Source organism: Hypomesus transpacificus, chromosome 10 (assembly GCF_021917145.1).
Source record: "Hypomesus transpacificus isolate Combined female chromosome 10, fHypTra1, whole genome shotgun sequence".
NCBI classification, from domain to species: Eukaryota; Metazoa; Chordata; class Actinopteri; order Osmeriformes; family Osmeridae; genus Hypomesus; species Hypomesus transpacificus.
The window spans coordinates 14,075,832-14,098,485 of NC_061069.1; the positions used below are offsets into that span (position 1 = coordinate 14,075,832).

The window sequence follows — 22,654 nt, forward strand, 5'->3', positions numbered from 1 at the left end:
AGTTCTTTCAGGGTCAAGCCTGTCACGGCTCAAGTGTGTCCAGTATCTGGGGATCATGTGATGGTTAGCGGTTGACTGGGTGTTAGCATGTGGTTGTTATTTCAGCAGCTAGGCTAGATGTTGGGGTTGGATCAGGGGGGGGGGGGGGGGGGGGGGACCAGGGACAACAGCAGTAAGTACTCGGGGGGGAGAGAGGGGAGGGTGCGCGAGCCTGGCACAGCTGAGCGTCGATCACTGAGAGGAACAACACATCCTGTCAGAGGAGAAACATTCCCTGAATGCTGTTAGGACTTTCTCTGCCTCTTTCAGTCTCTTGCCCTCAACCTCTCTCTCTCTCTCCACTTTATCTCTCTCTCCACTTTATCTCTCTCTCAACCTCTCCCTCTCTCTTCACTTTATCTCTCTCTACCTCTGTCTCTCTCACACACACACACTCAGTCTCGGAGCTAGCTGGTGTTAGCTCCTCATACATACGCTAATCTGAGGCGTTAATTAATAAGGCTGATTACCCCAGGCTAGCCAAGCGTGGAGTGTAGTTACCACACACACACTCAGTCCCGTTCGCACACACACACACACACACACTCATAGTGATAGCAGGGCTAAGCGGAGTGGAGTAGCGGTGATTTAAATGCCGACTGTGGGAATCTCCTCTTCTTTAATTACCCATGTTCCTCCTGTCTCCAGCGGTTAGGAGGCAGAAAGCTAAGCTGCTTAGCTACGCTTATGCCGTTGCCTGGAGAGAACACAAACACACACAATTTGTTTGTTTGACCAACTAGCACCTCTCAGGCCCACTGCAGCCTTCAGGCCCGTTTCTCAGACCGTATTTAGACTAGAATCACCAAAGCCATCCTCCAAAAACAGCAAAAACACATGATTTGTTTAGGAAGTCCTAACGGAGGGTGCATTTGTTTCGTCTCCCAGAACACCCTGGTGATCGACACGCCGCGCGTGCGTAAGCAGACGCGGCACTTTAGCGCGGCCAAGGAGGACGAGATGTTGGAGTTCTCAGACCTGGAGAGCGACTCGGAGGAGAAGCCCGTCCCTAAGCCCCGGAGGAGCCAGGACCGCACACAGGGATACCCCCGCAGCGAGTGCTTCAGGGTGGAGAAGAACCTGCTGGTCTATGGGTGAGCCTGGAGCCCACAGCTACACCTGGGGGGAGGGGGAGGGGAGGGGGAGGGGGGGGAGACCTGCTGGTCTATGGGTGAGCCTGGAGCCCACAGCCTGGGGAGATGAGGGGTGATGGTGGGGGAGAGGTAGGGGTATTGGGTTGTGGTAGAGGTTGGGTATAGTGGGGGTGAAGTGTTGGGGAAAGAGAGAGAGAGAGGGGGAGGTGGTTGAAGTATGGGCGTGTGTGTGTAGAATAATGCTTGCGGCCTCACATGCAGTGTGATTGAACACATCAAGCAGTCCTGGCCTCACATGCCAGAACGATCATCTCACACACACAGACACACACACGGAACTCCGATTGATACTGCTTTGCACAACACATTGTGACCCAGAACACACACGCATACCATTAACACCCTCACACTTCTATGCGCACACAGTGACCTTGCCTAACACACAGCAGTGCTAACACTCACCCAGTCATTACGCACAGCCTGACCTGTGCAGTCATCATGGCTGGTTAGACGCACCATGTCCAACCTGCAGCAGCAGCAGCAACTGAGAGGGTGGGTTTGTTTTTCACATGCCAGTCTCCCCTCCCCCTCTCCTCCGCCCCTCACTCCACCTCTCTCTTCTACCCCTCCCCCTGCCCTCTATCTCTCCCTGCTCTCTCTCCTGCCCTCTATCTCTCTCTCCCTCTCTCTCCTGCCCTCTATCTCTCTCTCCCTCTCTCTCCTGCCCTCTCTCTCCTGCCCTCTCCTGTCCTCTTGTCTCCTCTCTTTCTCCAGCTCTCGCTTTTGTCCTTCTACCTCTCCTTTCTGACGCTCCCTCTCTCCTTTCTCTCCCCCTGTCCTCCCTCTCTCCATTCTCTCCCCCTGTCCTCCCTCTCTCCATTCTCTCCCCCTGTCCTCCCTCTCTCCTCCCTCTCCCCCTGTCCTCCCTCTCTCCATTCTCTCCCCCTGTCCTCCCTCTCTCCATTCTCTCCCCCTGTCCTCCCTCTCTCTCCCCTGTCTGGTGCAGAGCCCTGGGGCTGTAGGCCACATATAGCCCCCCCCTTCTCCCCCGCTGGATGTCTGCTTGTCTCTCTCTCTCCCATCTCTCTTGTCAGTCTGTGCTGGCCGGCTGGATGTCTGTCTGGTCTGCCTTTTTGTATTTGAATGCGCGAGTGTGTTCATTTGTCTGGATCATTTTTGTGACACGTCTAGCTGTCCGTCTGTCTAGCTGTCCGTCTGTCTAGCCGTCTGTCTGTCTGTCTAGCAGCCTGGTCCTCTAAACTTGACTGGTCTACTCTCAGATCAGGGTTAATCTCTCTTCTCATGGTCCAGATCAGGATCTGGTTCTAGAACAGTATATTCTGTTCTAGAACTCTCCCCCCACCCCCCTGTTATGGTGGGGCAGGGCGTCATGCCAACCACAGTCATATCACCAGTCTAGTGAGGTGGTGTCACACATGCAGAGGCCTTCACTAGGTCAGTGTGTGTGTGTGTGTGTGTGTGTGTTCACGTATTGGTGTGGGACACGGTGAGGAGGGGGTTGAAGGATTCAGGTCATGGAGGTGGGCGTGGGGACATCGGTTTGAGACAGCCAGACAGACAGGATGATGTCAGACAGACAGGATGATGTCAGACAGACAGGATGATGTCAGACAGACTGTCTGGGCTGTTGTCTGGCCTGGGCTGGTCTGGGGTGCAGCTCTGGTGCATTCATATATGAATGAGACATGATGACTCTGACTGAATATCTCTCCCTCCCTCCCCCCTCCTCTCTCTCTCCCCCCTCCTCCCAGGTGGGGTCGTTGGGGTGACATCTTGTCTCACGGGCGTTTCAAGCGTCCCCTCCGTGAGCAGGACGTTGAGACCATCTGCCGCGCCCTGCTGGCCTACTGCCTACTGCATTACCGTGGCGACGAGAATATCAAGAGCTTCATCTGGGACCTGATCACCCCGTCAGAGGACGGACAGAGCCGCACACTGGCCAACCACTCTGGTAACACACACACAGGCCAACCACTCTGGTAACACACACACACAGGCCAACCACTCTGGTAACACACAAACACACTTAAAACACACCGTGAAGCTGCTGTTGTGTGCTCTGTGGTCCCTGTGTGACTCCCACCTCCTCCCCCCTCCAGGACTGTCCACCCCTGTCCCTCGGGGCCGCAAGGGGAAGAAGGGCAAGCCGGCCCTGGCCCCCACCCCCCAGCTGCCCAGGGCAGAGTGGCTGGCATCCTGCAACCCTGACCTACTGCTCCAGGAGGACAGCTACAAGAGACACCTCAAACACCACTGCAACAAGTACGACCTCTGACCCCTCACCTCACCTCAAACACCACTGACCCCTCACCTCACAACACACCTCAAACACCACTGACCTCACAACTCACCTCAAACACCACTGACCTCACAACTCACCTCAAACACCACTGACCCCTCAACTCGCCTCGAAAAACACTGCAATAAGTACGACCCCTGATATCTGACCCCTTAGTTTTGGACCCTGACCCTCACAACTCACCTGAATAACCCATGACCTCTGAACCCTCATAACTCGCATCAAGTGGAGTTCTGGAGATTGAGTTCTAGAACCCTTCATTCCAGATGGAGTTCTGACCCTTCTAAAACTCTTCATCCCAGATGGAGTTCTGACCCTTCTAGAACTCTTCATCCCAGATGGAGTTCTGACCCTTCTAGAACATTCATTCCAGATGGAGTTCTGACCCTTCTAGAACCCTTCATTCCAGATGGAGTTCTGACCTTTCTAGAACTCTTCATCCCAGATGGAGTTCTGACCCTTCTAGAACCCTTCATTCCAGATGGAGTTCTGACCCTTCTAGAACCCTTCATCCCAGATGGAGTTCTGACCCTTCTAGAACTCTTCATTCCAGATGGAGTTGTGACTCTTGTGGTGGCCTCTAGCTCAGATCCTGGTCCTGTAGAAGCATGTCAACACAGCTCTGCTGCAGACCTTTCATCCTCTCTCACACACCCTCCCCCAGGCTAGCTAGCCTATTGTACAGACTCCTATCCAGCCTCTCTCCCCCCCTCCCTCTCCCTCCCTCTCTGCTCCTATTGTTCTTGCTAGCTGCTATCTCTTCTCCCACTCCTCCATTCTGGCCAGCCGTACTCTCCTCTTTCTGCCTGGATGGAACTTTCCTTCTGTTGTCATTGTCCACCCCCCCCCCCTCTCTCTCTTTCTCCCCCCCCCCCCCCCCCCCCGTTTCTGTCTGCCAGTTTTTCTTCTTCTAAATCAGCACGTTCTTCCTCCGTTCTGGCCTGCTGTTTCCCCTCCTCCTCCTTCCTGTTTTGCGCCCCTCTCTCTCTCTGTCTTCCTCTCCCTTTCTCTCTCCCTCTTTTCTCTCGCCGCCTTGCCAAAACTTTCCCCTCCCGTCCGCGGTGGTGCTGTGTTGTCAGGGAGACGAGCCCGTGGCGGCAGGTTAGTGTGCAGGCTGGCAGTGCTCCAGACCAGGTGCCAAGCAGACCTGTTGGTGCGGGGTGATTATGGGGTGCCATCTGTCAGGCGCGAGTGGGGGCTGGCGCTGCCCGCAGCCCCAGCTAATCAGGCCTGGCAGCTTGATGGATGGGCAGGAGGCCGTGCCAAAGAGCCACCACACACACACACACGCTCGCTGGTGCTGTCGCTCGTGAGCAGGCCAGCTCTGCTCAGCCCCTGCCACTGCTGACATATATATACACACACACACACACACACACACAGGGATGAGAGTTGCAGATACTGGCTGGCTGACTCTCTCTCCCCCCCTCCCCCTCCCTGTTCCAGAGTGCTGCTGAGGGTCCGTATGCTCTACTATCTGAGACAGGAAGTCATTGGTGACCAGGCCGACAGGATCCTGGAGGGAACAGACTCAAGGTTGGCATCGTCTCTCTCCTCTCTCCCTCCCTATATCTCTCTCTCCTCGTCTGTCTGCCTCCATTTCTCTTTCTCTCTCTCTTATCCCTCTCTCCTTGTCTGTCTACCTCTCTCCCTCTCCTGTTCTGTCTCTCTCGCTCTCTCCTGTTTTGTCCTGTCTCTCTCCCTCCCTTTCTTGTTCTACCCCTCTCTCTCTCCCTCTCAGTCACCGTCCATAATGTCTCCACACTCCCAAGCTCAAGCCTCTCCCATCCCCCTCTCCTCTCTTCTAACCCCTCACCCAGATGTGCATGCATGTATAATGTTGAAAACGTGCACGCCATGTTGATGCCTTCCTGGGTCCTGACCGAACAGCTGTGTGTGTGTAAACATGCCAGCAAAAGTGTGTGTGTGAGCCTCTGAGTATACATGCCAGCAAGTATGTGTGTGTGTATCCAACCGACTGCATGTAAGACGTACTGTGTGTGTGTGTGTGTGCTTGTCTGGTGGTGGTGATAGAGCAGGTCTAGGCCCAGAGCCAGACATGGTTTGGTGTTTCTGGTGATAAGACTACGTGTGCGTTTCTCCTTGTGTGTGTCCTTGTATGTTTCAGTGTGTGCGTGTGTCTGTCATTGTGCGTGTCTTTCTGTGTTTGTGTCATTCCGTGTTTGTGTGTGTGTCCCAGGTCCAGCCTCCCCCCTCACCCCTGTAGCTAATGAGCATGCTTCCTCCCAGATGCCTGGAGATAAGGCCATTACAGGCGCGCTCATCTGATTAAGCGATTGCTTGCAGATTTAGACCCTTTTAATCCGTTTTCCCCGCCTCTTTCTTTCCCATTCTTTCTCTTCTGTATCTCCCTCCTCCTCTCTGTCTCTCTCTCTCTGTCTCTCTCTCTTTGTCTCTCTGTCTCTCTCTCTCTCTGTCTCTCTCTCTCTCTTTGTCTCTCTCTCTCTGTCTCTCTCTCTCGGTCTCTCTCTCGGTCTCTCCCTCTCCCCCCCCCTCCAGTGAGCTGGATATCTGGATCCCTCAGCCCTTCCACGCCGAGGTCCCTGCTGATTGGTGGGACAGCGAGGCTGACAAATCACTGCTCATCGGCGTTTTCAAACACGGTAAGCCCCTCCTCCCCCACCCCCCTCCCCCCCGGCGGCCGACCGCAGGCTGATTGGTGTTCCCATAGTGACGGCGGAACACAGCTGGCTCAGTGAGGTGTCAGCAGAGTGATGGATGGAGCCCAAGAGGGCTGGGAGCCTGGCAGGATGTGGGGCTGGAGCCTGCCGTGTGGGGGGGTGGGGGCGGGGGCCGTGTGTGGGGGTGGGGGCCATGGGAGTTATGTTCGGTTCTGTGTGTGTGACATTGTGTTTGTGTGAGGGAATGAAGGGTGTATTTGTGTGGTTCTAAAGTGTGTGTGTGGTTCTGAAGAGGTGGTATTTCAGAGGTAATAGTGTGTGGGTGTGTAGATACCAGATCCGTAGCCAGTCCAAGCCCCCCTGGTCATCCAGTCAGTCCAAGCCCCCCTGGTCATCCAGTCAGTCCAAGCCCCCCTGGTCATCCAGTCAGTCCAAGCCCCCCTGGTCATCCAGGTATAGCACCCAGACCAGTCCTCTCCAGGGTGGAGGCCACACCAGCAGATGGGTTCTCAGCATCAGTCTGCTTCCATGCTGGTTCCACCCTCTCCCCAGCCAACAGCACCAAGGGTTTCAAAGTGCCAATTGTATTGACGGTAATAAATATTAATATTAATTGAGGATAATTGTCGTCGTTCTCAGTAATTGCCACCCTCTCTGATTCAATTATGGATGGAGCTCAGTAACTCACACACACTCGTAGAATACACGCACACACACTCGTAGAACACACACACACACACACTCGCAGAACACGCACACACAAACTCAAACACACATACAATACAGCCAGCCCACAGTTAATCATAATCCTCATTCACTGGGGAGGCCCTGGGACGAAACGCATGCACACGGACACACACACACGCACACACACACACACACACACACACACAGTCTCTGGGGCTGCAGAGGGAAGACTGATGGCCTATAAACCTCCTCATGATTAGCGTTTGGCTCGGGGCACAGCGGCGGTTAGGAACAATGTGTCACAGCATAAATCCTAATTGAAATGTGATGTTCGGGAGAGAGGCAGAGGATGGTAGGTGGGAGAGAGGATGGGGGAGGAGAGAGGGGGGGTGGGGGGGCGTTGAGGAGGGAGTGAGGGCTAGTGGCTGTGGTCTGGCCTGCTCACTGGCACGGTTGAAGGGTCCTACAGCCTTCCTCCCTGTGGACCTCCTCCCCCTCCTCCTCTCCCCCTCCCGCCTCCTCTCCCCCTCCCTCCCGCTGTGCTCAGTGGGATATGCAGGCTCTAATCTGTTCTGCTTGGACAACTTCAACGGGCATCTCTCTCTCTCTCTCTCTCTCTCTCTCTCTCTCTCTGTGTGTGTCTCTCCTTCCCTCGCTCTCTCAGTCTCTCGCTCTACCTTTTCACCTCGCTCTCTCTACCTCCCCCTCCTCTATCTATGTTCCTCTCTTCACTGCTCACCCTCTGCTGAACACACACATACGTGTGCACCGCTAAGACACACTTTCTCACAACACACAGGTTCACTTTGACATGCACACACAGTGACATTTAACAAACACGTGCACTCGCGCGCACCCTTCCCCCCCCCCCCCACCCCCTTCAGCGGGCGGTGTGTGTGTGTGTCTTGTGTGTGTGCAGCTGGGTCCTGAGGTGGGGCCTTCTGCTCGTGTTTTTGTCTCAGTAATGATTTAATATGGAAGGCAGGAGGTGTCTCTGACAGGGTTTCATTACTGCTGCTGTCCTCGGCCCCTGTCCTCAGCACGCTCTGCCCTTCAGCACTGCTGCTGTCCTCGGCCCCTGTCCTCAGCACGCTCTGCCCTTCAGCACTGGGGGGGGGGGGGGGGTTGTGAGGCGTTGCGGTACTGGTGGTCTCGACACCCACAGGACGTTCATTGATTCAACCGCTTCCTGTTAGTGTCCGCAACTTCCTGTTAGTGTCCCTAAACTTCCTGTCAGTTTTGAGTTCCTCTGGTGTTTCCTGTCACCATGACAGCCTGTGACTTGGCTGCTCTCTGGTGATGACAGACGGTCTCTCTCTGACGGTCTCTCTGAAAGGCTCTCTTGACAGTGACACGGACCTTGGTAATGACACTGCTTTCCACCCCTCTCTCTTCCTTCTCTCCTTTTCCCCCCAATCTCCTTCTGTCTCCCCCTCCATCTCTCTCCTTCTCCTTTCTCTCTCTCCTCTCTCTCTCTGTCTCCCCCTCCTTCTCCTCCCACTTCCTTATTCTTCCCTCCCCCCCTTCATCTCTCTTCTCTCTCTGTCTCCTCTCTCTCCAGGCTATGAGAAGTATAACTCGATGCGAGCAGACCCAGCCTTGTGTTTCCTGGAGAGGGTAGGCATGCCTGATGCCAAGGCCATCGCAGCCGAGCAGAGGGGGGCGGACATGATGGCAGATGGCGTGGAGGGGTGAGACTCTCTCTGCCAGAACACCATCAGCACCACCTCCCTTCTCCTCCTCCTCCACTCGCCAACCTCCTGTCCCCAGCTCTCTCTTCTCTCTCTCACTCTCTCATTCATCAGGATTATTTGCTCTTGCACCTTTTGTTTAATTGGTTCTTTTATTTTGGGGTGGGGGGGTCGTCTGGCACATCAAATGCTCTTTTTTTTTTCTTAACTCCCCCCCTCCTCTCTCCCCCCCCTCCTCTCTCCCCCCTCTTCTCCTCCCCCCCTCCTCTCTTCATCCAGGGAGGATGAGGACCCAGAATACAAGCCTCTGAGGATGCCCTTCAAGGATGAGCTGGATGACTTCACCAACTCTCCCCTGGATGACAAGGATGAGTCCATGGATGTGGACCCTGAAGGTAGGCCACACACACACACCTGTACACACACACCTGTACACACACACACATACATGTGCAGACGCACTAATGCACACACGCTTTCTATCTGCTTTTCTTGTTTCCCCCAATAATTAACACTCCGTACAATCTCTCCCTCCCTGTCTCCCTCCCTGTCTCCCTCCCTGTCTCCCTCCCTGTCTCCCTCCCTGTCTCCCTCCCTGTCTCTCTCCTTCCCTCCCTGTCTCCCTCCCTGTCTCCCTCCCTGTCTCCCTCCCTGTCTCCCTCCCTGTCTCCCTCCCTGTCTCCCTCCCTGTCTCCCTCCCTGTCTCCCTCCCTGTCTCCCTCCCTGTCTCTCTCCCTGTCTCTCTCCCTGTCTCTCTCCCTGTCTCTCTCCCTGTCTCCCTCCCTGTCTCCCTCCCTGTCTCTCTCCCTGTCTCCCTCCCTGTCTCCCTCCCTGTCTCCCTCCCTGTCTCCCTCCCTGTCTCTCTCCCTGTCTCCCTCCCTGTCTCCCTCCCTGTCTCCCTCTCTCCCTGTCTCCCTGTCTCCCTCCCTCCCTGTCTCCCCCCCTCCCCGTCTCCCCCCCTCCCTATCTCCCTCTCCTCCCCCCCAGCTAAGCCAGGAGAGAACGGTCGAGGTGCGGGGGGTCGTCTCTACTGGCCTGCTGCGTCCGCTCTCACCGCTCGTCTGCGGCGCCTCATCACGGCCTACCAGCGCACCAACCGGCGCGAGCAGCAGCGCCAGGAGGCCATGACCCGCCCCGACGGACGCCGCCGCCGCCGGCCCCGGGATCAGCTCCTCGCCATGGTAACCGACGTGGGCGGGGCCCCGGGGTTCCTGCCGGAGGTCGGAGCCTTCCTGGCTGAAGGAAACCCTTTCATGGCCAAAGGAGGGGCGTTTTTTCCCGAGGCAACCGCCCTATTGGCAGACGGGGGAGCCTATTACAAAGAGAGGAGACAGAGGTGGGGTTTTGATTGGTTGTTGTGTTGGTTGTTGTGTTGGTTGTTGTGTTGGTTGTTGTGTTGGTTGTTGTGTTGGTTGTTGTGTTGGTTGTTGTGTTGGTTGTTGTGTTGGTTGTTGTGTTGGTTGTTGTGTTGGTTGTTGTGTTGGTTGTTGTGTGTACTGCTTGGGAGGGGACTGTTCTTCAGATCTTGCTTCTAAAAGCGGTTTTGAGTGCAAGAAATGCACTCCACAATTATAATTTTGTATCACTATTATTATAAAAAGCTATTTATAACCACTAAACCTAGTAATTGCAGATAACCTTTAAAAAAATCTGAAATGAAACCTGACCCCTCTCTCTCCCCCTGCTGGTCCGGTGGTGGTCAGGTGGACCAGGCGTGAGGAAGCAGACTTTTACCGTGTGGTCTCCACCTTCGGCGTGGTCTACGACACAGCCCGCCAGCGCTTTGACTGGGCCCAGTTCAGGGCCTTCGCCCGATTGGACAAGAAGACTGATGAGAGTCTGGAGAAGTACTACTACTCCTTTGTGGCCATGTGCAAACGGGTCTGCCGCATGCAGCTCAAGGCCGACAATGGTAAACACTAGTGAAATGTATACGTTTCAATTCTTCTTTTTATTTGTTTGAGAAACTTTCGCTTCTTTCACGATGATCCGGTTTCTATTTTATTGACTTGATGAGATGGCATCTTGCGTCACCAACATCTAGAAACTTACAGAACGGGGCTGGTTAGATGGTGAACATTAACCTTCTCTCTCCTCCCCCCCCCCCCTCCCCCCCAGCTGAGCTCCCAGACCCCACCCTGATTATCGACCCAATCACAGAGGAGCGCGCATCGCGCACTCTTTACCGCATCGAGCTGCTTCGGCGAATCAGAGAGCAAGTATTGCCCAACCCCCTCCTTAAGGAGAGGCTCCGCCTCTGCCAGCCCAGTTCCGACCTCCCCGATTGGTGGGAGTGCGGCCGCCACGACCGAGACCTCCTATTGGGCGCCTCCAAACACGGCGTGAGCCGCACAGACTACCACATCCTGAACGACCCCGCCCTGGGCTTCCTGGAGGCCCACCGCAGGTTCACCCAGAAGGGGGCCGGCGGCCGCGACGGAGCCGCTCTGCCCTCCGACCTGGCCGCCGCGCTGCCTGCCGCTCCTCCTGAGACGTCGGGCGTGGAGGAGGAGGAGCAGGAGGAGAAGCTGAAGGAGGAGGAAGAGGAGGTGGTGGTGAAAGAGGAGCAAGAAGAAGGGAAGGGAGTGAAAACGGAAGAGGAGGAGAAGGAGACGAAAGGGACAAAAGAGGTGAAGGAAGAGGGAGACGAAGACGACATTCCATGTTCTAAAATGGAGAAGGCCGAAACCAAGGAAGAAGGAGGGAAGATGGAGGAGGAGGAAAAGGAGGAGGGAAAAACTGTGTCTCCCAAGAAGGAGGTGAAGAGCAAGGCGGGGGAGGAGGAAACTGATACAAAGGATGAGGAGACGACCGACGAGAAGATGGAGGTGAAGCCTGAGGGCGAGGGGTCTCCCACGCAGGACAGTAGGGGCCAGGACAGGAAGCCCGACCTCCAGGAGGACTCCAAGGAAACCTCGTCATCTCCCAAAGCCCCTCCCACACCTGCTGGAGAGGAGGAGGAGGAGGAAGAAGGAGAGAAGAAGAACGAGGAGGTGGAGGACAAGGTGCCGGCTCACCAGGAGCCTCCCAAGGCCCTGACGGAGAAGGCCTCTGAGGAAGAGGAGGAGGAGAAGATGGACGAAGACGATAAGTCTGAGAAGTCGTCACAGGCTGATGGTAGGCATGATCAATCGATCGGTTTTCGATTTGCGCCCCTTACACTCATTGGTCTGTGTGTACGAAGACCAATCTTGATTCTAACCACCAAATTAACATTAAAACTCCACTATTTACACTACTTTAGATAATGGTGTCTGTTAAAAGAGTAAGTATGTGAGGTTACTGTGTCTGGGTGTTGTAACGCTGGTATTCTTCCCCAGCCGGTGGTTCCTCAGAGCAGAAGAACTTTGACGAGGAGAGTAACGCCTCTCTGAGCACCGCTAGAGACGAGACGCGAGACGGGTTCCCTGCGGAGGACGGAGAACCCTCCACCATCCAGGTTCTCCAGGACAGAACCTTCTCCTTCTCCTTCTGGCCCAAGGTTGGTAGAATGCAGGAGTGTCCCTCCTCCTCATCTCCCCTCCTCTCCCCCTCCCTGGCTTCCACCTCTACCTGACACCTGTGTGTGTGTGTCTCACCTTTCCAGGACAGGATCATGATCAACCGCATGGACAACATCTGCGAGGCCGTCATCAAGGGCAAGTGGCCCATCAACCGACGCCAGTTCTTCGACTTCCCAGGAATGTTGCCGGGATACGGGCCGTCGACGGCGATGGCGGAGAGCCCGCTGCAGAGGCGGAGCCTGGCGGAGCTCTCCATGGCAACGGGACAGACCAGCTTTAGCGGCAGCGAAGACCTCACGCTGTCGCCCCAGGTCAACGTGAGTGACCTCACAGGAAAACATGTCAACATAACATTACATCATGACATCATAACATGACATCATGACAGGTCATCACATGACCTCACGCTCTCGCCCCAGGTCAGTGAGTGACCTCACACAAGTTACAACACACCACTCCTACACTTGCACACACACTACCAACACACCTTACAAAACACAAACAAAAAAATAACCATCCTCCCTCTGTCCCCCCGTCAGGAGGACGCTCTGAGCATGTCGGTGCCTCGCCAGCGGCGGCGCCGGCGGAGGAAGGTGGAGATTGAGGCGGAGCGGGCGGCCAAGAGGAGGAACCTGATGGAGATGGTAGCCCAGCTGAGGGAGTCCCATGTTGCCGAGACCCAGAACCACCAGAACCACGCCATGGACCTCACCAAGGTACTGGGGGGAGGGGGAGAGGAGGGGGGAGGTGTGTGTGTGTGTGTGTGGGGGAGAGGGGGTGAATTGCAAACCTAGAGCCATGGCATGGACCTCTCCAAGGTACTGTTGATGGTGATGATGATGGTGGTGATGATGATGATGCTAATGATGGTGTCTTCCTCAGGGCATCCACCACCACCACCACAAGGCCTCTTCCTCCATGGGCAGCTTCTCCAGCGGCATGGTAACTGGCTCCGCCCTCAAAGCCCAGATGGAGCTCCTGCAGGCGGCCACACCCTCTCGCCACAGGGCCAACGGCTCATTGGCCGAGCCGGACCTACCCACCAGGAGGAGGCGGGGCCGCAGGAAAAATGTGGAAGGGCTGGAGCTGCTGTTCATGGGAAATAAGACGGGCGGAGCCATCAACACGGTACGCTGCCTGTGATTGGCCGGAACTCAAGTCTTTGAATCCCTCCTTCCTGTTCTTTCCTTTCAGAGAGCCCCTCCCTTGAGAGTTCCATCCCTTGAGAGTTCCATCTCTTGAGAGTTGTAGCTCTACCACTGTTGGTTCTAGATGGTTCTGTTGAGCTCAACCTGTCTGTTCCTTCTCTTCAGGAGGACTCTGAGAGCAGCAAGGCTCCGGTGGAGGGCGTGCAGATGCCCTCCTGTGCCCCCAGATCCCTGGCCGGTCCTGGGCAGAGCCCCAGCACTCGCCTGGCCTCCTCCGCCCTGGAAGAGCCCTCAGACTCCGCCCCATCCAGCAAGGAGCTCAGGGATTGGCTACAACAGCACCCCACATACACCATGGATATGGCTGGATACACACCAGTAAGTACACAGGAAACTAGAATCTAACTGAACCTACATACATAGTTTGAGACCAGTTTGTGTATTCAAAGTAAAGTTAATTCCAGAACCAGTACTCTCAAAGGAAAAATGTTTAAATTGTGGAGCACTAGCTGCCTGTCCAACCCCATTAGTTGCTTCCCCAACCTCACACATTAGGCCCAGTCTTGAGTCAGAGGCCTACATGGTGTTTATATCCGTGTTCCTCCCCTGCAGAAGAGCGAGGATCTGCTGCTGTCTCAGTTCCCCAAGCCCAAGCAGAAGAGGCACCGCTGCAGGAACCCCAACAAGATCGACATCAACACCCTCACAGGAGAGGAGAGGGTGCCTGTGGTCAACCGCAGGAACGGACGCAAGGTACACACACACACACACAAACATTCACACAGCAAGCATAAAATGTACACACACAAGTTTACTCAATACACATACTCAAACATACAAATAAACCTGGACAAAAGGAGCATTAATATGGGTTCAGGACTTGTCCAATCAGATGCCTGAACTACTCTTGGTTGTTTTCCCTAGATGGGCGGGGCCATGGCTCCACCAATGAAGGACCTTCCTAGATGGCTATTGGAGAACCCCGAGTTTGCCATCGCTCCTGATTGGACGGATATCGTCAAGCAATCTGTAAGTCACCTGACCCCATTACTGGAACATTCCATTTTGTTGCTAGCTGTGTGTGTGTGAGAGAGAGTGTGTTGGGTTCAGTGTAGCAGTGCTAAAGGCCATCTAATCACTAACATCTCTGGTTAATCCTGACAGCGTTTAATTCGTTTTAAAAAGCTGATATAATTTGATGAATGACCAAGAGCTGATGTTCTCATAATCTAACCCTCTCCTCCCCCCTTTCCTTTCCACCATTTTTGCTGTTTTCCCTCTGTCCTCTCCCCCCCCTGTCTCTTATCTTCCCCCCTCGCCTTTCACCCTCCCGCCTCTCTTCCCCTCCTTTGCCCTGACCCTCCTCTTCCTCTCCTTTCCCCTTCCCCCCCTCTCTTCCTCTCCTTTGCCTTGACCCTCCTCTTCCTCTCCTTTCCCCTTCCCCCCCTCTCTTCCTCTCCTTTGCCTTGACCCCTCATCTCTTCCTCCCCCCCTCAGGGTTTCCTCCCGGAGGCCATGTTCGACCGCCTGCTCACCGGGCCCGTGGTCCGCGAGGAGGGCGTCCGTCGCCGGGGACGACGCCCCAAGTCGGAGATCGCCAAGGCGACGGCGGCGGCCCAGGCTCAGGCCCAGGCCCAGGCGGTGGCGGCTGCTGCGTCCTCGGGGGTCAACCCCCTGCTGATGAACGGGCTGTTTGGGGGCATGGACCTCAGCAGCCTGCAGTCGCTGCAGAGCCTGCAGCTGGCCGCCGGCCTCATGGGATTCCCCCCCGGCCTCACAGGGGGAGACGGTAAGCACACCTCCGCCATGCTGCCCCTCATGCTCCCCAGCATGGGCGGCCTGCCCAACATGTTTGGCCTGGGGGGGTTGTTTGGCAACAACCTGGCGGCTGCCGCTGCCGCCGCAACCTCTAGCCCCGCCGCCAACGGGAGCGCGGAGGACGGGGAGTCGGACGAGACCTCGAAGCCCAAGCGGGAGGAGAGGGGGGGGGCGGGGGAGGAGCGAGGGGATGTGGAGAAGAGGGGGGAGAAGAAAAAGAGGAGGAAGAAGAGGGAAGGGGGGAGGGGAGGGGAGGAAGAGAAGGCAGGCGAGGCTGAGGCCGAGGCCAACGGAGACGCTGCGGCTCTTGCGGCCGCCGGCATGTCGGCAAACTCCCTGGCCTTCAACCCCTTCCTGCTGTCCACCATGGCCCCTGGCCTCTTCTACCCCTCCATGTTCCTGCCCCCAGGGCTGGGCGGCCTCACCCTGCCCGGCTTCCCCCCCACCTCGCTGGCTGACCTCCAGACCGCCATGGCCGGGGCCCTGGGAGCCGCGGTGGCCGCCGGCGGAGGAGCAGCAGCAGTAGGAGGGGGTGGGGCCGCACCGGACAAGGAGGAGGAGGAGCCTGCCGCTGGCCGCGCCCCCAGCCCTGCCCCCAACGCGGAGGCGTCGGAGAACACGGCGGACGACAGCGACTCGGGCGAGAGCCAGGAGAAGGCGGCCGAGTCCTCGGCTCTGGAGGAGGAGGGGCCGGGACGAGCAGAGGAGGCCGACTCGCCAATGGAGAGCAGCCGGGCGGGAGAGGAAGAGGAGGAAGAGGAGAAGAGTGAATGAATGACTGAAACTGGCCTTCTACATTTCTCCCAACCTTCCCCCCTCCCCCCCTTTTACCTTTCTCTTCTCTGGACCGCTCACCTCGTTTACACACCAACTTGATATCCAAACATTATTATATATGAATTTTTGTTTTTGTTTCTGTTAATTGTTTCAACTGGTAAATATGAAACGGAGAGAGCGTGTAAGTTTTTTTTTTTTTTTTTTTTTTTTTTTTTTTTTAAGAGCTCTCTCTGCCAATTTAGCGTAGTCAGGGAAAATGCTCTGAAGTAGAGTTTTGCAGATGTCAGAAAGGAGTGATTTCTGATCTCTGAGCACTGTGCAGTGCATCGTAGATGAGATGGAAAACCTCCTGAAATATTATAGGAATGAAATGGTTCCAATAGTGCTATGCTGCTTTTCTGTTCTTTTTTTTTTCTTTTTTATCGTTTTGTTCTTTTTCTCTCTCTCCCTCCATCTCTCTCCTTCCTTCCCTCTCTCTCTCTCTCTCTCCCTCTCTACAGTTGATATTGTGACAGTAAGTAGCATCTCGTTAACTTTCAGTGGCTACGGCATTAAACGTCTACTTGCTGCTGAAAAGGATCCTGGGTAATTTTATGTTGCTGTTGTACTGTTCAGCCTTGAAGAGTGGGTTTGAAGTTCTCACATATCAGATGGCCTCATTCTTGACTGCACCCCAGTCGGACACACTGAACACACACACACACACAGATCGTTCTTTCACAGACACACTAACTATCCATTGTAGGTCTCACTCCTTCTATACCTTTGTAACTAACCTTGTCTTCTCCCCCATATTATACGCGGTAGGAAGCACACTAACTCTTTCACGGTAGTGGGCTCCTTCGGCCAGTACTCTGACTGTTTCTCAGTGCTTGGTCTGACAACTGTCTGGTCCCGGTCGCAGGCCTAGCATCTGTGCTCACTCATAGTCAGTCTCTGGTCTCAGTTGTAGGCTAGCTAGGCTAACTAGCGCCCGCACTGTCGGATCTGTCATAGGCTAACTAGCGCCAGTTTTTTCTGGTTTCTGTCATAGGCTAACTAGCACCAGTTATGTCTGGTCTCTTGTCATAGGCTAGCTAGCTTAACTAGCACCAGTTCTGTCTGGTCTCTTGTCATAGGCTAACTAGCGCCAGTCGCTGGTCGCTGTCATAGGTTAACTAGCGCCGATCCTGTCTGGTTATTCACAGGCTAACTAGCCACAGTCGTGTCCGTCTGTCTCTGGCTGTCTGTTACCCCTGTCCTGTATCCATTTGTCCAGTCCCACACTGGTATATCTCTGCCTCTCCTGACTGTTAAGTAGTCTGACACACTGACGAAGCAAGCCGAGCAGGGGAGCAAGAGGGCTAGCCGGCCCTCTGCACACCCACACAGCAGCAATAACCAAGGCAGCTTTTGAATGTTCAACTGTTCACTCTCCAACCAACCGACCGACCGACCAACCACACCTACACATGTACACCAACGAGTAACCACAAGTGTCATATAAACGAAAACCAACTGTAAACTGTACAAACAAAAAATAATGTGGAAATAAGAACTGCAATCAATTTTTGTCTCACACTCTGTTCATGTTGATGCACTGGTCTAAGAGCTAAAATAATCAGGTACCTTTATTATATCTATTGAATGGACTTTTTGTTACTTTTAGCCACCAAGCTGACGAGTATTACCTCAATTCTAACTAGCCTTGAAGTTTACAGACATACGTTGTAAATGTTTTTTTTTTTCTTTTGTGTGTCTTTGTTTTTTGTTTTTTTGAAACATCATGGATGATGAACTGTAGTTATGATGCTTTTAATAAAAGTGAATCATTGATATTCGCCTAGGAAACCAACAAGTGTTCCTGTCTGTCTTTCATTGCAGGTGTGTGTGTCCGTGTGTGTATAGGTTTCAGGTGTGTGTGCGGTGGCAAGGGGTGGCAGCTGCCACCCCAATCTTCCCATGGAAAATTATATGTACATTACAGAACATTTCAATAAATAATATTAGTGTTTCATTTAAACTACAATGTTATAGCCTAATCATTTACCATAGGAAGTACTCTACCTCCCTACTTTGGGTTTTGATTCGCCTCCAGGAGGCCACCCAACAACTTCCTTTTGCCACCCCGAATGAAAATCTCTAGATCCGCCCCAGTGTGTCGAGGTGGCAGGTGTGTGTGTGTGTGTGCGTGTGTGAACATTGTGGACTAACACAAAATGATTAATGTTTTCAGTTTCCAGCTGACCTGTGTTAGCATTTGAAATCCAGTGTGCGTCTAGTGAGAGGGGGCTGTAGAAGGTGCGGGGAGGGAGGAAGGGTCTCTATAGGTGTGTGAAGGGCAGACTGGCAGGGGTGAGTGTGTGTCCGAGGGGGATTTTAGCTTGGGGGGGGGGGGGGGGGGGGGGGGGGAGGAGTTGAACACACGAAACCCGCAGTTTGTGTGTGTGTGAGAGATGCTGTCGGCATGGTAACTCAGCCAGACGTCATAGATGGCAGCGCTCCTACTGGAGTTGCTGACATGACTCACACTGACAGCTGTGACCGACCAGTGTGTGTGTGTGGTGCGTACATTACAAACTGGAACACTGTACAGTGTGTGACCTAGTGTGCTGTACACTGTGTGTGTGTGCGTGTGCCTGTTTGTTTGGCACAGTGTGCGTTAGTGTGTGTGTGCTGGAGAGAGGTTTCCCTGTGATCGACGTGTCTCCTAATCTGGGTCTCGGGGTGAAGTGGGTCGGAAAATCCATAGGCCTCCCCTCCTGTCCCAGCATGCACTCTGTCTGGAGGACGCAGGGGCGCGTCTCAACTTAGCGGCGGTCTCGCCTCCTTCCTGTCTCGCCTTCTTCCTGTCTCGCCTCCTTCCTGTCTCTGTGTCTCTGCCCTGATAGACAGAGGCCTTCCGGTGAAAACGTGAAATCCCAGATTTTTTCTTTTTTTTTTTCTTTGTCCTTTTCTTTTTTCCATGACCTTCATCACAGTAAATTTAAGAACATTTCTTCTTTGCTTTATACATTTATTTGTGTTTTTCTTTTAAAGGTTCAGGATATGTTCCATAAAAACTATTGAATTCCTTAATCTGACAGGAGAGGCTGGGCAAGGGAGAGGTACAGAAACACGTCACCCTATTAGAGGCCTAGAAATTATTTGATGTCCACTACACTGGACGTTGGTTTCGGACTAGCGATCTTGCAGCTCTTTGTATTTATTGAGCTGTCCAATGAGATGATATCCTGGGCTTGCTTTATAATTGTGATCAATATCTTAATCAGAAAACTAGTCAGTCGTAGATGCAGAAGTTAAAGATGCAGAACTCTTAACAAATAAAACAATTAACGGAATGATATTTAATTTCCTTGATCTTCCTCCAGTTCTCGGGAGGATATTAAATCAGAGAGGTTAAAGGAGGAGTGAGAATGGGTGTGAAGATTCAGAGAAGCGGAGGTCACAACCTAATGTTTGAACAGAGGACAATGATCTTGCAATTATATTGTAAAAGAGTTTTGTATTTTTATGTTCACTGCTTGAGATGTCAGACTTTTTTTTGTCTCCATCAGGTAAAAGAAGAAAAAGAAAAAAAAACTTGGATCCATTCAGTTCTCTCACGTGTTTTTTTTCCACTTGAGGTGTGTGTCTTGGTGTGTGTGCACGCACAACTGTTCTCATGTTGCACTTGCGTGTTCATTCAGCTTCAGTGTAGACTGTTACCGCTCTGTTGTAACCAAGCAGAGAGCACTTCAACACAAGGTCACACTTCACCTCTCCAACTGAGACCTGCATCCCTGATGCTCTTTACGCTGCCGTGGATAAGAACCAAGAAGGAAAACTACCCTGGAACAAGCATCCTTCTATCCTTTTTCCTTCTCTCCTTCCTTCCTTCCTTCCTTCCTTCCTTCCTACCTCAAACAAACAAATTGGATGGTTTCCTCAGTCCAAACCCCTTGCTTAAACTCAGTAAAGTACCCAGCCGTTTTATGATGTTAGAAAGGATGGAATTGTGAAACAGGTTGGACTAATGTTTAAAGAGATAAGAGAGGAAGGGAAGAGAAGGACACGTCTGATCAGGATTGAGATGGGGCCCGATGCTGTTCTCCGATTGGCTGGCTGTCCCAGTGGAGCGTTACTAATCCTAAGCCCTGCCTTGAGGAGCTTATCTGCCTCAGCACAATAGGTCCTAGTCCACATCCAACAGGTCCTAGTCCACATCCAACAGGTCCTAGTCCACACCCAACAGGTCCTAGCCCACACCCAACAGGTCCTAGCCCACACCCAACAGGTCCTAGTCCACACCCAACAGGTCCTAGTCCACACCCAACAGGTCTCTTGATTTACCCTAACCAGATCCCAGACTATCAACCATCCTATAGTCCAAACCAACTAGCCCCTAGTTCACATCAACTCCTTTCTTTCTCAGAGGTTTCTGAAGCTGTGTTGAAGTCTATGACCTTCCATATGTCCATAAACAGCACATACTACATGTAACCAGCACATACTACATGTAACACACACTGTATACTAGAATATCAATTATATACATGATGTTTCATAATTGATATGCTAATGTTTATATGTATATGGTCTAAAAGTGAAACTGGGAGGCTTTGTATAAGGTAGCTCATGTATTATAGAGCGGAGCGCTGTGGGAGAGATAGAGAGGCTGGGAGTGCAGGTCACCCACAGTAATGTGCTCATCTGTATTTAGTTATGACACATATTCCTGCTGTTTTGCATAATGTCATCTCATTCACATTAGTCAGTGTGAGGTCGGCTCCTTCCCTGCCAGGACTTGGTCCCCCTCCTCCTCTCTTTAACCCCCCCCTCCTCTTCCTTCACCACCTCCGTATCATCCTCCTCCCCTTCCTCCCCTTCCTCCTCCGCCTGTCTTAATCATCCACCATCCCTCCCCCAAGCTGGTGAGTTGTGTGTCCAGACGGACAGTTGGTTGGCTGTTGACACAGGCCAGACCATTCACTCCCCTGGACGTGTCACTTCCTGCTCTGGTCGCCATGGCGGCCAGGACTCTGCTCCGCGCAGATAACGAGCCATCTGCAGTCGCCGTGACGACCCAGGACCTTGCCATCACGGCAGCGTGATTGATCACGGTAACCTGCGCCGGAGACACCCATAAGAGGGGGAGGGGGGGAGAGAGGAGGGAGGAAAGAGAGGAGATAGAGAGAAAATGAGAAGGGAGGGGGGGGCAGAAAATGTAGCAGTGGAGAAAGAGAGGGACAGTTGGTCAAGGGAGGGTGAGGAGGAGGAGAGAAAAAGGGAAAGTAGGAAGAGGGTTGGAGGAAGGGAAAGGGAGAGAGGGAGGAAGAGAGAGGGAGGAAGGAGAGGGAGGGAGGAAGAGAGAGGGAGGGAGGAAGAGAGAGGGAGGGAGGAAGGAGAGGGAGGAAGAGAGAGGGAGGAAGGGGAGGGAGGCAGATGTCCTTCTCTCCACCTGAGGGGATTTAAAAGTGTCACACGCTCTCACGCCGTCCGTTTCCCTGGGAGACGGATGTGTGGCGCGTGACATTGAGGGCGAGAGGCAGAGCATCAATCGTAGGCTGCATGATGAGAGGCACACAGACCCCTGCTCCTGTCACCACACACACACAGCTCAGCTACACACACACAAACACACACACATCTCAGCTCAGCTACACACACATGCATAATCAGATCTAACATCCATACATAGCAGCATTCATATACACACACAACCAGAGCCAGGCAGCATAACGTCACCTAACTTTGCCTCCCCATAACCTAGCCTGGCCTCACCTAGCCCAATCTAGCCTCACCTAGCCTAGCTTCACCTTACCTAACTTATCCCAGTTTTGCGTCACCTCCCCTAACCTAGCCTCACTTAGCCTAATCTAGCCACGCCTAGCCTCCTATAACCCAGCATCCCCAAACCTAGAGTCACCTAGCATCGCCTAACGTTGCCTAGCCTCACCTCCCCTTCCCATCTTTACCTAGCCTAGCCTAGCATTCTGGATCCTAACCTCCCTTCCCCTAGCAAAGGCGCCCAGACTTCCCTGGCTGCTCTGGGGTCAGTTTGGTGACTAACTCCCCCTCAGGACTTGTCTCAGCAAGCCACGGCTAGCCTTAGCTAGCTAGCCTTAGCTAGCTCGGGGCACGGGAGCGCGGCAGTCTCCTCCCTCCTGGAGGAACAAAGACCAACTGTCTCCAGACGAGGACTTCCTCAACCCCCGGGGCTGGAGACGGACGGGCGTGGAGACGGAGCTCTATAACTGTGAAATCTGAACGCAATCATTATGTCACAGTTCAGCTTCCTTCTGGCTGGCGAAGGCGGAGGTGGGGGGGAAGGGTAGGGTAATAATAATACAAATAATAATAATAATGAGACTTTATTTATATAGCACATTTCATACAAGAATTGCAGCTCAAGGTGCTTTACATAAAATCAATAAAAACAAAAATACAAGTGATGAAAGTAATAATTAAAATAGCAAACAATAATATAACTAATAAAAGTAGTAAAACCCTTCTGAGATCAAATTAGTTAAATGCTTTGGTATAAAGGTAGGTTTCCATAGTTTTGGGGCGTAATTGACAAAGGCCGCATCACCAAGGTAGGAAGGAGAAAAACTGAGGCCTGTTCAATCAAAACTGTTCAACTAATACTGGAGGATGAGCAGGAGAAATACCTACCTGATAATAACTGATAATACAAACTGTGAAATTGCTTCCCCCTTTTTATGCACAGAGATGAAAGAGGGAAGGTGAGGGGGAATCTCCATCATGTAATCAGTAACTGTCGATAACTGTCATCGATCCTTAATCCGTTTCCATGACGCCACGGGGTGAATTAGGGAACGGACGCTGTAATTCACTGTCAAATCAAGTCACCGTAGCAACGCCCTCATTACGGTGTCCGTGTGGGGGATCGGGAGGACAGGGGGGGGGGGGGGGGGAATTAGAGAGGCGGTGAAATACGACCTGAGTGTTCT

The 22,654-nt window shown here is 53.3% G+C and overlaps 1 protein-coding gene across 1 annotated transcript in view; it reads left to right on the forward strand.

Moving 5' to 3' along the window:
- Positions 1-17,553, forward strand: part of LOC124472401 (chromodomain-helicase-DNA-binding protein 7-like) — an 18,242-nt gene extending 689 nt beyond the window's left edge. Inside the window, exons 2-19 of the mRNA XM_047027194.1 lie at positions 928-1,133; positions 2,906-3,105; positions 3,254-3,416; positions 4,900-4,989; positions 5,974-6,077; positions 8,344-8,473; positions 8,753-8,868; positions 9,461-9,809; positions 10,177-10,385; positions 10,592-11,590; positions 11,794-11,954; positions 12,060-12,293; positions 12,516-12,692; positions 12,859-13,104; positions 13,290-13,502; positions 13,737-13,877; positions 14,049-14,153; positions 14,622-17,553. Of these exons, the coding sequence (XP_046883150.1) occupies positions 928-1,133; positions 2,906-3,105; positions 3,254-3,416; positions 4,900-4,989; positions 5,974-6,077; positions 8,344-8,473; positions 8,753-8,868; positions 9,461-9,809; positions 10,177-10,385; positions 10,592-11,590; positions 11,794-11,954; positions 12,060-12,293; positions 12,516-12,692; positions 12,859-13,104; positions 13,290-13,502; positions 13,737-13,877; positions 14,049-14,153; positions 14,622-15,716 (4,938 nt within the window). The 3' untranslated portion in view covers positions 15,717-17,553. The remainder of the gene's footprint in view (positions 1-927; positions 1,134-2,905; positions 3,106-3,253; positions 3,417-4,899; positions 4,990-5,973; positions 6,078-8,343; positions 8,474-8,752; positions 8,869-9,460; positions 9,810-10,176; positions 10,386-10,591; positions 11,591-11,793; positions 11,955-12,059; positions 12,294-12,515; positions 12,693-12,858; positions 13,105-13,289; positions 13,503-13,736; positions 13,878-14,048; positions 14,154-14,621) is intronic.
- Positions 17,554-22,654: the final 5,101 nt, after the last annotated feature.